Source organism: Haemaphysalis longicornis, unplaced genomic scaffold (assembly GCF_048455015.1).
Source record: "Haemaphysalis longicornis isolate Haplotype H1 unplaced genomic scaffold, Haemaphysalis longicornis Haplotype H1 scaffold_1, whole genome shotgun sequence".
NCBI classification, from domain to species: domain Eukaryota; kingdom Metazoa; phylum Arthropoda; class Arachnida; order Ixodida; family Ixodidae; genus Haemaphysalis; species Haemaphysalis longicornis.
In genome coordinates, this window is record NW_027526203.1 from 300,465,856 (window position 1) to 300,481,628 (window position 15,773).

Here is a 15,773-nt window from a genome sequence, read left to right on the forward strand (position 1 = left end):
GATCCTCTTCTTCAGCGCCGTATTCCGTATGGGCTGTCTCGACCCCAGTCAACTTTACTTTGTAGACTGTGGTTGGGAGTGGCCTTAACGAAAGCCTACTCCTTCCTCATCGGGATGGCCAGCAGCGCCCACTGTGACGCCTGTGGAGCGGAAGAGACTATAGAACATGTGCTGTGTCGCTGCCCCGAATACTCGTCGGAGAGGAGCGTGCTTGCCACCGCTCTCAGCCGATTGGACAATGGGCCATTTACAGTGGAAACTATTCTAAGTCATCGGTCTTTACCATCGACCTCGCAGAAGGCGACGAAAGCTGTTTTACGTTTCCTGAGTGAAACGAACTTGCGTGAAAGACTATAGTGCCCCAAACGGGACTAGAGTGCGCGCTTTCCTACTCCTATCTCTTCCTCTTCTCCCGCCCTTTTATTCCCTGAGCCCCATTCCCCCAGTGCCAGGTAGCAAACCGGGCTCTACACCTGGTTAACCTCCCGGCCTTTCCTTTCTTTCTTCTTCTTCTTCTTCTTCCTCTTCTTCTTCTTCAGTTTTAGATCACAATTATAGTTGGTTGGGTTAGAGCCAACCGCTATCCAAATTGCAGAAAGATTGCAGAGCATATCGAATTCAAGAAAGCAGGTAAGGCATGCGACGAGCAGTATCTCTCTTCTACAGGTAGCAAGCGAAATAACGGTAGTTTGGGCAGTACTGACCCCTGTGCAGTGAATATCGCCAGTAGAAGTGTAATGATTAAACATGCGAAAAACGAAAATTATCCCTCGTCGTAAAAACTAAATATATGTATTGTTTCGTGATCCCAAAGGCCTGAAATTCACCTTAGCAAAGTGTTTCCACTGTATTAAGTCAGTAGTTATGCCTGGCATATGCTAGACCTTGCTTATTTCTTTAATGCTTCAGAATTTCTTTAATTACATTGTTCCTGTGTTTGCATTATATAATTACCAGTTACTAATAAGGTACAAATCGTTCACTAATAAAAATGATAACTTCATTACATATTTGTCCAAATTGACAGACAAAAGTTCAACTCTTCCGACAAGGCATGCAGAAAAATGGTTTGTACCTACTCCCCGAACAACTTATGACACACTATCGCTAACCTATATTCTACCGGTCCTGCTTAACAGGCTGCACTCAGAAAATTTTGACGTAACTTCCCATCCCAACTCGCATATTAGGTTACATTGCCAGGAACTGTGTAGCACCGTCTGAATCGAACTCACTTATTCTATTGACGTCAGTCCGTTCCTTGTATTTCCCAGAATCATTTTTATTCTGATGCTCAATACCTTTTTGTTGCATAAAAAGACCCTGAACTTTTGGTTAACAGCAAGAGTGTTTAATATGCCTGTAATACGCCTTTCAGAGTTTGTCAGCAACATTATATATTATCCTAAAAACAGTCTTAGGCAGTTCTGCTTACGATATGTATCACGAATTTTTTTGTTATGTTGAGTGTTTTTGTTGTTTAATGGTTATTTCAATTATGTTTTACCTATGATGAGTGCCGCACCGCCGACACTGATGCCATTGTATACGGGGCTGGAGCCTTTGTCAAGCTGGACTCACAGCTTATAGCTCCAGCCCCTTCCTCTCAAAGGAAAAATAAAGAATTGAATTGAATTGAATGGAAACTTGTAGGTGTCGGTATATACAGGGGCTGATTATCCGCGCTAAACTATGGTAAGCTACTCGAGACACATAAGTGGCGTGTAAAGTTAGTGCAGCTTCAAACGATTCTTAAGACCTCTGTTGTTGTTGTTCTTTACACTTTGAGCCACTTTGAGCCTACCTTAAACAAAAATAACGCAACAATTTATTTGCCTGTTTACTTGGGTACTAAAAATTGCTATGGTTTAGCTTTGGTTAACCCTGGTTGATAGCGAAAGCTTCACTGCCCTGGCTAGGCCCATTGTCGTGGTGTAGTCGATGTGTGGTTTCTCAATGATATAGAGATATGGTTGCAACGGCGTTGTTTAAGCCTCGCCGCTGTACGTCCGACAACAGCTGGATGTTCGTATTCCACCACCGCACACGGCTCTACCCCGCACGTGGCCTTCTGGCCTTCCGTTGTGGCGCGCGCTTATCGCTGCGGTGGCGGCTCCCTCGCCTTCCTTCGCCAGGTGGTGACATAGGTTCCGGGCACACCTCCGTCCCCTCCTCGCCTATCTCTCCCCTGCCGCCTATCTTTCCCCGCCATCGGGCCGCTGCTCCGTGCCGGGCGTTCCGCCAGGTGGCGACACGGGTCCCGCACACGTCTCCGTTCCTTCTTCGCCTATCTCTCAGCAGAACAGTGCTGCCACTGCTACTGATTTATCAGTAGATCTGCTGTTTTTGTTCAATTTCTGCTGATTTAGTGACAAGAGTGCAAAATCTACTGATTTTTTTGCTTTCTGCAGATCAGGTTAACAAAAGCTACTACTATGTTGAGCCCCAGCTCGAGTAAATAAATCGGGGCGTCGCCATTTTTCCGAGAACCTGTTCTGATTGGCTTTCAGGGTCGTCGAGAACTGAAAGCCGACCTTAAAAATTGGTTCCAATCCACGCTGTGAAGGTGGTTGGAAAGCAAAGCTTTAAACGACACCCACAGCAATTTCCCATGCGACGTCAGTTGAATTTACACACGTGGCTCTACAAAGAGTGAAACCAGAGATTCTGCAAGCCGTTACCTGGAAATCGCAGGGGCGGAGTCCCGACCGTAGCAGTAACGTCGGCCACGGCCGGGCTACAGCGGCGGACGCTGTAGCCCGGCCGTGAGGCGGGGCAAAGAAAACTGAGAGGAGCGTCTTTCGAAGGGTGAGGCAGCGGAACCTAGCCATCCTGATGTGCTAGCTTGGGGCTACACCACCGCGCCACACAAGCGCAGACACCGAAACGATTAGGCATGTGAGCTTAGTGATTCCCATTCCGATTTAAACTAGTTATATATAGTTTAGTAATTAAGTTTGAGAATTGCGAGAAAGCTGAGGGAACTTTTATAATCGGTTTTTATCAGAACCAGTTGCTCCTTTCCCCTTTTGTAATACCTCTTAAAACACAACCGAAGGTAGCGTTTTTCTAGCAGCCAGATGCATGTCTGCATGTGGTTTGTACATTTTGTTTTTCCGCCCAGCAAACCAATCCTTAACGTATGTTTAGCGTACGACCACTTAATTCCTTCGGGTGTGGGTTACCCTGGAGGTGCTGTCGAACAAGTTAGTCAAGCCGTGATAAGGCAACGCGCAATGGACGCGAAGCTGCGCCAAAACAGGCTCAAAACAACCGTCGCTAAAGCAGACGACAAAGACGTACCGCCGCCGCCGGCGAGCAGGCACTTCCGCGCGAGGAACGCTGGGTAAATTATCCGTGTCTACAGTGTGCTCCGTGAATGAAACCCTCCTCCCACCGTCGCCACCTCCGCCGCGTTGGGAGTTTGTTGTCCCGCACACCACGAAAGAACCGTCGGCTTGTAGAGCTAGAAAGCTTTGCTTTAAAAATGTAGTTTCCGATACGACTTCATTGCGGACCCCTCAAAATTCAGTAGGAAAGAAGCAAATGCGTGTTTTATTGAGCAACGTAATTAACATAAGTGTGTAAGTGTCAGTTTAATGAAGCTCACGGGAATTTACCTAATAAAAGCCGACGACAGTACCCGCAGTACACGGATCAGCTGCTTGCGACGCAGACGTGCACAAAGCATATAGTACCCGAAAAGAAATAAAAGAAGAGAACCATAGTTGCGCGGGCACGAATTGTCCAACGAGCGTTAAAAAAGAAGTTTGAAATGGAAAGTTGCTCTTTATTACTTGTTTTGAATAGTAAAATCTGCTGATTTCTGCTTAATTTTGAGCCAAATTTTAATGATTTCTGCTGATTTTTCAAGCAAAAATCTACTACTACTTTTTCCCTGCCTGTGGCAGCACTGCAGCAGAAGTGTTGCAAGCTGGGCTAGTTAGAAAGACATATTCTTGGATGAAACCAACATGAACGACAGACAAAGGAAGTGGAACACAAGTTGTATCAACGTGCGTTCGAGAGAGCATGAATTGTTATTAAAGGGCCCCCCATCATCCCATCTTTCTTCACGTTGCATTAAGTGCAGCGGATGTAAACGTAATTTTACTGCCACTGACATTTCATTTAGGCCCCGTGAACCAACGCCCCGCGAAATTATGGAAACGTTCCACATAGCAGACAGAGGAGACTGGTGTGTCAGCCAAGCAAGTGTGTGTCTTCATCCCAAAGAGATAGCAAATCTTCATTAAACAAATCTGTTGGGCAAGTTGGTGCATTATGCTTGAAAAGGTAAAAAGCGCGACTTGGACAACGACAGTCCCGTCGTCCTTCTCTACTGTCGTTGTCCAAGTCGCGCTTTTTACCTTTTCAAGATAGCAAATCTGTCTGGGCCTTGTCTGTAGGCGGTGTCTATCTAGTTACCTTGCCACCGTGGCTTTTGTAAACTTGTTTTGTTTTATTTTATTGTTTTACTTATTTTATTGTTTTGTGTTAAGTGTTTATATTCACCATTCTTGATATAAAATTTCGGTTTTTAGACCAGCGGCTGTCTTTGTGCTCCATTTCCTTTCTTTTGTTTAAGTTTGCGCTCGTTTCATCCAAGAATAAGCCTATCTCTCTCCGCCGTCGGCCCGCTGCTCCGTGCCAGGCGCTTGCGGAAGGGGGCGTGCTTTCACCTCTAGCTCTCAACGTCAAAACTGGTCACCCCGTGAAGACTCTCTGAGGTAGCGTAGAGTAGCATTCGCTACAAAACGTGGAAGTGCGCGACTTTCGAGGTCGTAAATGAGGGTTTGAATCGATATGGGCCGTGTTCTTTAGAGACTACTTAAGTTCTTTGTAGACTCTTTAGAGTCTACCCTGATCTTGAAGGCAGATTAGGAAAACATGGCTTTTGAAAGAAGACAAGGCAATTAAAATACGAAACAAATTACGTACCTTGATGCAAAAAAGCAATGAGAAGGGGAAAGTGACCACGACAATCACGAACGACAGAGCGGTGAGGATCCAACCACAGAGTCCGAGTCCAGTTTCCGCGGATTCCCCTGAAAACGACAAAGAAAAGTTGACAAGATTCACTCAATGCAATGGCTGTAATAATATGCATTCTATGTAGTGTGCTTACAAACCCAATACAAATTATCGTGAATTTGTGAAAAGGTAAAAAGATAGAGGGATAGAGAATCCAATTTATTTGGAACTCTGGTTTTAGGGTGAGGGAGTGGCGGTGGCGCATAGGGCCGCCGCGACGTCGAGGACCCGACCGGTGACCAGTTCTTGGCGGTCGCGGTCCGACCACCCCAGAGTCTGTTCTCAGAGGGTGGGGCAGGGTAGAGGGGGGAAAGGGTCCTGACATGTACAGACAGCACAGGTTATTTTCCGAATTTCCCCACTTTACCTTTCTGTTTGACTACACCGCAAGAAAAATTGTTTTTAACTCGAGATGTGTGATACAAGATACAAACGCATTATCTGACGAAGTTGGGAAATTTGAGTATAATTAAAACCTGCATTCTCGGTAACAAAATAGCTAATTGCCATTCCCAGCTGTGGGAATCACCCTGCTTTATTTTTTACGTTCTCATAGCTTTTAGCAGCAGATTTATAAAGAATTAATGTAACCACGAGTAATCAATCAAAAATTTGTGCAGTGCCAATAGCATAAAAAATACCAGCACCCTCAGAAATTATTCGAGCAGGGCAGAAATTTCGGTCCGGAAGTGCGACCGCACGAGCCGGCTTGCAACAGTGCTTGCTGTGCGCGCGTTGCTCGCCAAACGGCTAAGTTTGTGCCATTCCACGAGAACGTGTGCTGAAACGAAATCGGGGATATAGAGTAAACCCTCGTTGTAATGAAGTCCTCGGGACAAGAAACTGGCTTCGTTATAAGGATACCTCGCTAAAAGCGGAATATCTTTGCTCTCAACACCTGCCGTGCGAACCGTAAAATACGCCGCAATGCGACATTTAGAATAAAGCGATTTTCTTTTAATAAGTGTTTACTGTATTTCGATGGGGCGGTTGCACGGCCAGCCGGTCGTTCGCAATTGTTGTGTTTTCCTAAGCGCATGAAAATGTCTGCACTCATAAAGCTTTCATTTAAACTTCTCTATTTCGTGTTTCGTCTGACGCGCTAGAACTTTGTGACTAAACCCGTTCGGACAAATTCCAATGTTAAAAAGTTAATTTATACTTAGCTAACTCACTAGACACAGGGTAAAAATGTGGTGAGGTGGTCTATACACTAGCGCGGATTGTAAATTATTACTTCGTTGCCGAAGAACGGCAATTTTCTCTTTCTAACATCCGATCAATGTTTCATAAAATACCGTTCGCGTACACATAGAGATGTGTAATAGTATCTGGGATAACCTGCCGGGTGTTCGAGTGCAGTCTTGATATGTTTGTTTTCGCATAGGCTCCCGGTCCCATAGTGATGAGCAGGACAATGATAAATTCCCGTCACATGAATTCGTCCCTGAGGAACACTATGACACACATGCCGCTTCTCCTTTTCTGTGCACTCAACGCAAACTCGTCTGCAACTGCCCACACTCAGTCAGAACATAATCAGACAAAGCCGCGCTACGACAATCAGAACGCGCACATATTCAAATTAGCAACACGTCGAATAACGAGGACGCGGGTTCGTTTCCCGGACGCGGCGGCCGCCTTTCTGATGCAGGCGAAAAGCAAAAACGCCCGTGTGTACGAGATTTCCCCGCACGTTAAAGATCCCCAGGTGGTCGAAATTAATCGGGAGCCCTCCACTACGGCGCGCCTCATCGCCTGCGCGGCGTCGGCGAGTTAAACTCTACAATAAAAAAAAAAACACGTCGAATAAACCACTATATACGGAATACGCGCGACCTATACTTGTGCACGGCTACTTCCGCCCGACACTTTGGAAACACTATCTGGGACGACAAACGTGGCGCTGTGTCAAGTGCCATGACACGGTGTTTGCCCGAAATGTTCACGAATATAGCGTATTACCTGCGCTACGTATACGACGTGCACTATGAATATCCGTGCAACACCGGAATCCAAATGGCTCCCGTGATAGGTGATTAGTTTTCTTCCATACGTCTGCCTAGTACGTCGAGTATTATCTTGCTGGGAGGGACGCAATGCCTGCGGCGTCTTCAGCGAATCTGTTAATGACTAGGGTTCCATCCATTTTTGTTCTGCGTGTGCGAAATCTCCTCCCCAAAATTGATGCAAAATATAGCTTATCAGTTTCATTTTTTGGATGTGCATTTTGAGCAGATTAGTTATCAACATGCACCATCATTAAGATCAGTAGACTCGCTGGTAGATAGTAAACGCTTCAATGAGGTTTGCACCTGTGCTACTGGCGTCGGCTATGTGTACGCTCGCGCCGCCCTCCCTTTGTCGGCGTTCCAAGCGCTTGCGTGTCTAGCTTCCTCCGGCTCCTCGGGGCGGTGGTCCCGTCGTCAAGGAAAGTTGCCCCTCCTCATTTTGAATTTCACGTCTCTCCTGTCGTCCTAACGGGGAGTCCGGACCCGTACAGCCCGCAGTCCAGATTTTCTGTTCATCCACCTTCCCAGAGCAGAATGGCTCATGAATTTTATTCCCCAGCTCCTTTTAGACTTACCAACTCCCGACGATTTATTTTTCGGTAATTTGGAGTGATAATTGTGTACAAATATAGGTGAAATTTGTACGTGGCATGTGTTATAATCAGATGTAAATAAAACAGAACGGACCCGACACTTCAATGCGTTCCAGCACCTATGATTTCCATACTCTACGAGAGGGACGAGTACAAGGATGCGTCCTTCTTTGTTGGCAAGACGCACTTTGGTAGGCTTCTGCGAAATATCCGCGAAGACTTGACCCGTGTCCTTATCAGGCGCGGATAAAGCCGGTGCTTATGACAAGTATGAGAATGCCGCGGCCATCCCAACGTCCATGGATTTCCCCTTGACGTTTGTCCGGCTTCGCCCTCAATATGCCAGCCGACTCGGATGGCCCGAAACCCGTGTGCTTATAAATCATTCTTTGAGAAGGAGCTGCGCGATGGCAAAGCACCGCCATGGCCGTCATATTGCCTGTAGCTGGAAAAGGCTTCTCCACGGCAGCCATATAGGGCGTCTATATATCAGAGATTGCCGCAGCGTTACTTGGAAGGACAAAGAAAAAAAAAAGACAACAGACAATAGGTAGCAGCCAGCTAAAAAAAGTGGAGTGACATAGAGTGGGCAGCAGCCAGCACGACGAACGCTGCACGGGGACGAGATTAGGCAAGCACGCCAACCGCGGGCCGTGTGTCGTCCCCCCCTCCCCCCTCCCCCTCTGCGGAATAAGAGCCGCACGGAGGGGACTAGGAGGACAGACGGGAAACAAAAGCAGCAGCCAACAAGTTTTGGCCTCACGGACCAACTCCTATTCAGCGTGATGAATGTCACGCAAGACTGGTGGGCGCCGGAGGCATTATTGGAGGCCGCTCCTGTCCGCGGCCCCTCTTCGTGCCGCACTTTTGGCGTAACTAAACACGCCTCCTGTTCGTAGCACGCGGTGCATCTCTCGATCTTGCTCCGCCTGTGGTATTCGCGCACCACCATTCATCTCTGCGGCCACAGCCGGGTCGGACGCCAAAGGTCGGCTCAAAGGGCGCGCACTCCAGCGACGGACCTCCGATGCGTCATCTCCGCTGGCCGATGCAGCACGGGCCGCGCGAGCTGTTCGCGGCGCAATATCGGCGTTATATATCAGCGGCCGGCCTCGCTGGACGCGCTCTATGAAGACGTCCCAAGAGTGATTGGCGCAACAGGGGGCTTTGCCGCGCCCCTCCTGCCCATCTGCCCGCCTCCCGTAGTGCCAGCGCCCACGTGGCATTGTCTCGCGTAATCCCTCGGACTACGGTGGCCATGACACTAAAATAGAATAAAACAGTGCAATACTCGCACCCCTGTGAATGTAACAGCTTGTAGCCAATAAAGTTAATATGAACAGGGGTGAAAGCTAACGCAGCATCCAGCAGCCTCCGTACGGACTTTCCTTGATAAGCCAATATAGTGATAAAACATTGACCGCGTATCTGCTTACTTAGCCGCAAATGTCGTCGAAAGATGACCTGTCACGTAAATTTGCCTATTCTCTCCCTCACCGCGCTTTTACCCTCCCGTCTCACTCCTCTCACGATAAACTCGGTGGAGGTTTGCTCCAGCCAATTCAATTTACCCATTCAATTGCAGGCTCCCCGTCTGCTGGAATGTTTCGCTACTGTGTAACTTCTTGAAAGGTCGCCACGAGGCACGAGCCACGGGAGCGAGCATTTTTTGTATGCTTTTGGTGCAAAAATTGCTTTCAACGCGCAATTTTTTTTATTTCTTATCGTGAAAATCTACCAACTATAATTTAATTAAAAGAACACTGCAAATACCCCTTATGTATTGATGTATTGCGTCAAATAAGCCTAATGTTTTCTTTTTCCTGAACAATGTTGAAAATATGAAGTGGGTTTCCAAACTTAGTGGTTCGGGAAAGTTCTGCCTATATAATCTTCTCGTTCAAGAATGCTTTTAACCTTTGGACTGAAGGCTGAATTAAGGGACAGCCAGGCAGACAAAAAGACAGGCCTACGGACAGGCACATCAAATTTGTTCGGGTTTGCGTAGCCCAAGAAAGACTGTCGTCTTTAAATATTCAAAAGTTCTTTACGCAGTCGCGTAGGAGGCGCAAAGCGAAACATTTGCGTCCTGTTAGTATAGTCGCATCGCAGCGATATCGCCTTGCTTCGTGTTCCATTGTTCCCGCATTGCGTCGCCTTGGGCTAAGCAGTGTTTACGGCCTCGCAGAATCAACGTTCGCCGCAGCTACTCTACACCGACTCCTCGAATGACGAGCGAACGCGGTAGAGCAGCAGTGCGTCGCGCTATGATGGCCTGGGTATACCGCAATGGTGCGTTAGAACCGCAGAGGCACTTGGCGCGGTATCTGCGCTCCTGGAGCTGCCTGCTACGCAGACGTCCAGTAGTCGCTATGCTAACGCCATCACGTGGTTCCCGCGTCCTCACTGCGCGGGGCCCGTAAGCTCCGCAAAAGGCGATTTCAGGGCAACTTAAGCCGCTCCGTCATGACAGTGCTGGAACTTTGACGCGGGACATTCGTGTAACCGCTTCCAGACGTCATCTGGAGCACAAAGTTATCCAGCCATGTGGGAATCTCGCCGACGGCACGCGCTTAATCTCCATAGTCTCCCGGATTACATGATTGGGAAAACTTCCAAACTCTCCATGCAACAGAGATGCCCCAAATAATCTCCGATACAGCTACGAGAAAAGAATTATCAAAAAAGCCGGCCTGCTGATGTTGCATAGGAAGAAGGTCTCAAGTTTTTTGCCTTCGTGTAACTGAGCGCCCCAAGCGTAGACTGGACCGCAGGAGCGGTCCTTGCTCGGGTCTTTTCAATTTGGCAATTGTCGGTCGTAACATGCAGAAGCAGGTTTCAGTTGATGAGGCTAAGGGCGTTCTAAAATATGGAGTTTGAGATTTCGCAAAGCAACTGCATTGTGTCTCTTGACCATGCGGCAGGACGCAGCGTTTTTGATTACGCGAGCCTGGTTTCTGAGTTGTACGCATTGTGGTGTAATATGGACACTGTACCCGCAAGTGTCTATCCGTTCAAAACGTGTTAGCCGATCAATTTGTTCGTCTATGACAACACCTTGACTGACTTTGAGTTCGGGAGGGTTCGCGAATAGTTGCTCAGCAAGTGTGCTCTCTTCATTTAGAGAGCACAAGTTCATGATGCAAGCCACTGCCTACCACGGGCGTCTAAATAAAGCATAAGTAGCTTGAAGTCTTGCCTGCAGAACAGGTTAACCAGGGTGTTGTATTAGCTCACTCATTTCCTATGGAGGCGAAAAGCGATAACGCACGCGTGTCGAGATTTCAGCGCACGTTGAAGATCCCCGGGTGGTCTAAAATTAATCCGGAGTCCTCCACTACGGCCCACCTCATAGCCCAGCTGCAGCTTCGGCGCGTTGAACCCCATAATCTGATGCGTGAGCTCGCTGACGTCATTTGCGGTGGGAGAGTCCGAGGTGCATGACGTGCATTGTACACTACATAGTGAGATTCAGTGTCCCGATGGGTTGCGTGGCAGCTTGCGTGCCATTCGCGATTAGCGTGCTTCCGAAAGGGTCTACAGAGCTGCTTAAATATTTAATGCTGTACCATGAGTCCCCCCTTCAGAATGCGCTACCAACTTATCACAACGGCAAGGGGAGTGCAAGTGACCCCGTGCGCCGAAAATGTATGCCAGTGCAGTTTTCTTTTGCGAGGTCGCCAAGAAATAGTGATAAAACTCGATATTGAATGTTTCATCCTCGGCGTGTTTCAACTGCGTAAGCATTCCCTTCCGAGTACCTCATCGGAAAAGCGTGGCTCTTTTAGCGTGGCGCCTCACATCTGCAAAATAAATAGGTACGTTGTCAAGTTAACACACGCAATAGTTATAATAACCCAAATTCAGATTACTGGTATCCTCAAAAGTATTAAAAGGAATTCTAAAATGTAAGAACGCATGACACGACGCGCTCCCTAGGCCTGCTGGGGAGGTGTCATGCCTACGCGTGGCACCTCCCCATATCTGCAAAATAAATGGATAATTAGTGAAGTTAACACATTTACTCGTTATATTTGTGGGAATGTAGGTGATTGGTACCTTGAGAATGTATAATAAAGAATAGAAAAGTAAAACAGAGCAAACGCTAAAATGTGTGACACGATCATCTGGCAATGCATGTATGTAAAATAACAAAGCCGACTTTAAAGCGACGCCTTGTATTGGCCTCGGGGACATACCCTGTCGCCAATTACCAGTGACGTCACTCGTAGCATGCCGGGTTATGTTGTCGTCTGCTAAAGGACATTTCCTGTGCTTATGATACTTTTTTATCATTTTATTTATGAGCCTTTTATGGTGGCTACTATGTGCTTCCCCTCTGTATATTATGTTCCGTACTAGCATCACTCTTACCTCCCCGCGTGCACTGTGCAGGGCTGAGTATGATAATCACCAGCACATGTGTTTTGCGCACGTACAGGTGCCGTCAAAAGTAATTGGAACACGGCCTCGTAAATTTGCTGGAATTTCTTCTTTCGGAAACTGCCTGGCTGCGCTAGAGTGCGTTTAGCGTAGTCCTCCCTAATTGCAAAAGCTTTCTGTAGACACGTAATAGCTTTTATAAAGCCAGTAAGACAAATATTTTGCGATATTCACTAATCCTAGTTCCAATTACGCACCTGTACGGCTTCTAATAGACAAGCACAAACACCCAGCATTGCAAGAGCTCTCTACTCTCCGGGAGCACGCACAAAAGCAGCGCCGGGGTCGGGTTAGCAGCTAGATAGCGCCGCTGAACAAAGATTGCTATCCCCTGGAAAAAGTATTGTGTATATGACTATCCATGTTTCATGAATCTACCTGCACTATATTTTCTAAACAACACCGACTTCAGAGACTAAACTGGGCGTTCGACTTGGAGCCAATGAAGGGAGGGGGCGGCGCATAGGAGCAGCCTATTTTCGAGTACCAACAAAAGGAAGACTCCCCTTTTACATTTCCCCCCCAAAAAAAAGAAAATAAGAAAGAACACCGTAAGCTTCGGTGAGCAAATGCATGCTCTTTTTTTTAATGCTACGCCTTTTCGCGAGATGGAGCTGCCCTTTTCTTTGGACCAAGGGGGATTTGAAAAGCGCTTCGATTTACGCTGACTCTCCTGACATTGCGTTCGCTCGCGTTTTGTGTTTTGGCAAATAAGGATGCAGCTGAGCGGGAAAGCCGTTTCGCAACCGAGTTCTGATTTATAATCCCTCAATGCTTGCCTTCATTGCTTTTTTTTTTCATCCTGGAGCAACCAAATCAATACGGGCAACACGAGAATGAATGCTCTTCTGCAACGGCGAGTGTACAAGCGCGGCGAAAAACGGCAGAAGCAAAATAAGGCACGGTGCCCGCTGGAGAACAGCAGGGATTTATGGGTCAGAGCAGAATGGCAGGTTAAGATATATCCGGACCTCTTTTGTTTCCAATTGAAGCATCGTGTGAGGGCCTTGTAGACGTGCAAGTAACGTCCCGCAGAGAAAGAAAGACCTACGTTATTTCTACCAACTCATTTTAGTGCGGCTCTCTGCCCTGACTTTGCAATATTAATAGGCCGGAGGCCACAAACCGACCCAATCAATGATCTGCTCTGGAAGTTGTGGAAACTGATCACTTCCATGAAACTGGTCACTTTCATATATCCCACAACATGCCGGTATGAAGTGTTCGAATAGGACCGGTAAGGGTGACCAGACAGTCATTCTAGAGCGCTGCACAACAAAGTAAAACTATGTTGTAACTGCAAGAGTATCGATGGTTGCAAAAACATTGTAGTTCCTTTGCGTTTTACTTCTAAAGTGCTAGGAAGCATGGTTATGCTGGCATCGATACTACGGGGCGTATGTGTATCTCTAAGGCAGTATATTGAATCAATGCTGGACTGCCGGCCCGCTGCACTTACTGAGTGCTTAGGACACGTTCGTGGCTGCAGACCCCGGCTGCAGAAAACGTATTCTTGCAGGACGCTAAATGCGAAAGCGCCCGTGCGCACAAAGTGTCCGACAGGTGGATGATACTCCCGGAGGCTCAAATCCCTCCAGTCCCATAACGCCTCATTACCCAGGCGTAGTTTTTATGCGCTTGGTTGTTGTTATTTTAACCGCAGGGCAGTGTAAGCCGAGCTTTATCCGTCCATCGCACAAAAAAGCCTCGAAGCCTTAAAAAAAAACAATGTGATTTTGGAGGCCCCGGTAATCGAAGCCGAGACCTTCACGCCGTGAAACCGGCAACCTACCCACTGGGCCACCGTAAAGTCCCGAGTAAACGGGGTTAGCAGCGGCGGGGAACAATAACATGTGCAGCCAATTGAAAAGAAAAAGAAACGCTTTCCGCCGTCGGAACCGAACGCGGGTCCTTCACGTTATGAAACCGCTGTTTATCCGACTGAGCTATCATCGCATCCCGGGCGCGCAGCGTTTCCTTTGGGTTCCGCGGGCGTTGACTTTGGACGCGGACCACTTTGGGAGAGATGTGAAAGCCTGCGGACGAAACGATCCGGGCCCGCCAGTCATGGAGGTCTTTCAGTGACAAGTTCGGAAATAAATATGTGGTGCAACAGTCGGGTCTCCGACGAAGGGAGAGGGGCCGCCAGTTCTGCTGCTTCTCCAACCTTGCACCACTATTGCAAGCTGCCCCATTTCTAAAGATGCTAGTCTCTCTTGGGCTACTTAAACGCAAAAATTTTGGTCTCCCTGTATGTCTGTCTGTCTGTCTGTCTGTCTGTGGCTCGATTCGGCCACCCGGCAGAAGTGAAGAAGAAGCTGCGCAATAGTCTTATATATTCACAGCCAAATGTAAACGTGTAAGTCTGGTGTCAATGTTCATACTTGTCAACATTGTTGGACAAGAACCAGACATTACGCAAATATAAGGCAGAAAATCAATACATAAGGGATATTTGCAGTGCTCCTTTATTAAAATGTATGGATGCTTGGCTTTAGCGATAGCAAATGAAATAATGCATCAACTCAGAAGACCGTCACCTGCTGTTGCCAGCGCTACTATAGCTCCTGGCGGCATTTAAGGAATCAAACCGCAAACGCAACGAAAGGTTCCACTAGATAGGTTCCACGTTCCGCTTGGCATACTCGTGGAGTAGGCAAACGTGGTTCTATAAACGTTGTAGTAGGGTGATTAGATTCACGTGCGTCCCCGCCGTATGGCAGCGCTAGCATCGAGGCACCCGACTTGGAGCAGTGGAATGCGGTCAATTTAAACTGACTTGAGCAAACTTCTAGCTTGTTATCTTGGGAGTAACGAACCGGAGAGGAAGTGCATGAGAGCTGAGCGGGAAAGAGAAGAGAGGCATTCACTTGGCAGGGGCGCCAGTCGACTATCTTCTTTCGTCGGCACTTGCAACGAGAGGAGCAGATACACGGAGATTTTTTTTCCTCCAGAACTGTGAAGTCGTCAAAGCTTCCATTTACATCAGTGAGCTTTAACGTTCATCTGAAGCGCACAAAAAACACACGGACGCAGAGAGAAGGACACGCGCTACTTCCAACTGAATTTTCGAACTTCCAACTGGAAGTAGCGCTTGCCCTTGTCTTTGTGTCCGTGTGTTTTTGTGCGCTTAAGATGAACGTTATGGAATGCCAACTAGCCCGAACGCAAGCCCTTCATCAGTGGGCTGCTTTGCTATTGCTACAAGACAGCGGTTTTAGGAGGGCTCAAGTAATGCAGGCATGAGTTGTGCATTCGCGTAAGGTATTGCTCCAGCGCGGGGCCACCCCGCGGCTCATGAACGCTAACACGGAAGCGATGCGCTCGGCGAATTGTAGGTGAGCGCAAATTTTTTATAGCGGAGCTCTATATGGTGAAGTTTCTATACATTTTTCGATGTCCATGCCTCAACACTACGAGCGCCCTCTACGAGTAAGGAAAGCAGCTAAGAGCTGGCCGCTTTCAAAGCCGAACGCCGGAAACGTAAGCAGCAGTGTGATCGGCCGCGGTGGGTAGCGAGCCGCAGCGAAGATCGTGCCCGAGAGGCTGCCCGTAAGCGGCGGGATTCTCAGGAAAGCGGGTGCCGCGAAGAAGAGAATGCGGTGAGGTGATGCGGGTACCACGCCAGTGATTTGGACAAGAACAAGGGAGCGTATGCGAAATTTCAGAGGGACCTCCTCGACAGACATTT

General features: G+C 47.9%; 1 protein-coding gene across 4 annotated transcripts in view; it reads right to left on the reverse strand.

The window, feature by feature from the left end:
- LOC144149208 (band 7 protein AGAP004871-like) overlaps positions 1 to 15,773 on the reverse strand; it is a 493,398-nt gene that overhangs the window by 65,340 nt on the left and 412,285 nt on the right. For all 4 annotated transcript variants that reach the window (XM_077680766.1, XM_077680759.1, XM_077680753.1 and 1 more), the window contains one exon: positions 4,942 to 5,048. In XM_077680766.1, the coding sequence (XP_077536892.1) occupies positions 4,942 to 5,048 (107 nt within the window). The remainder of the gene's footprint in view (positions 1 to 4,941; positions 5,049 to 15,773) is intronic.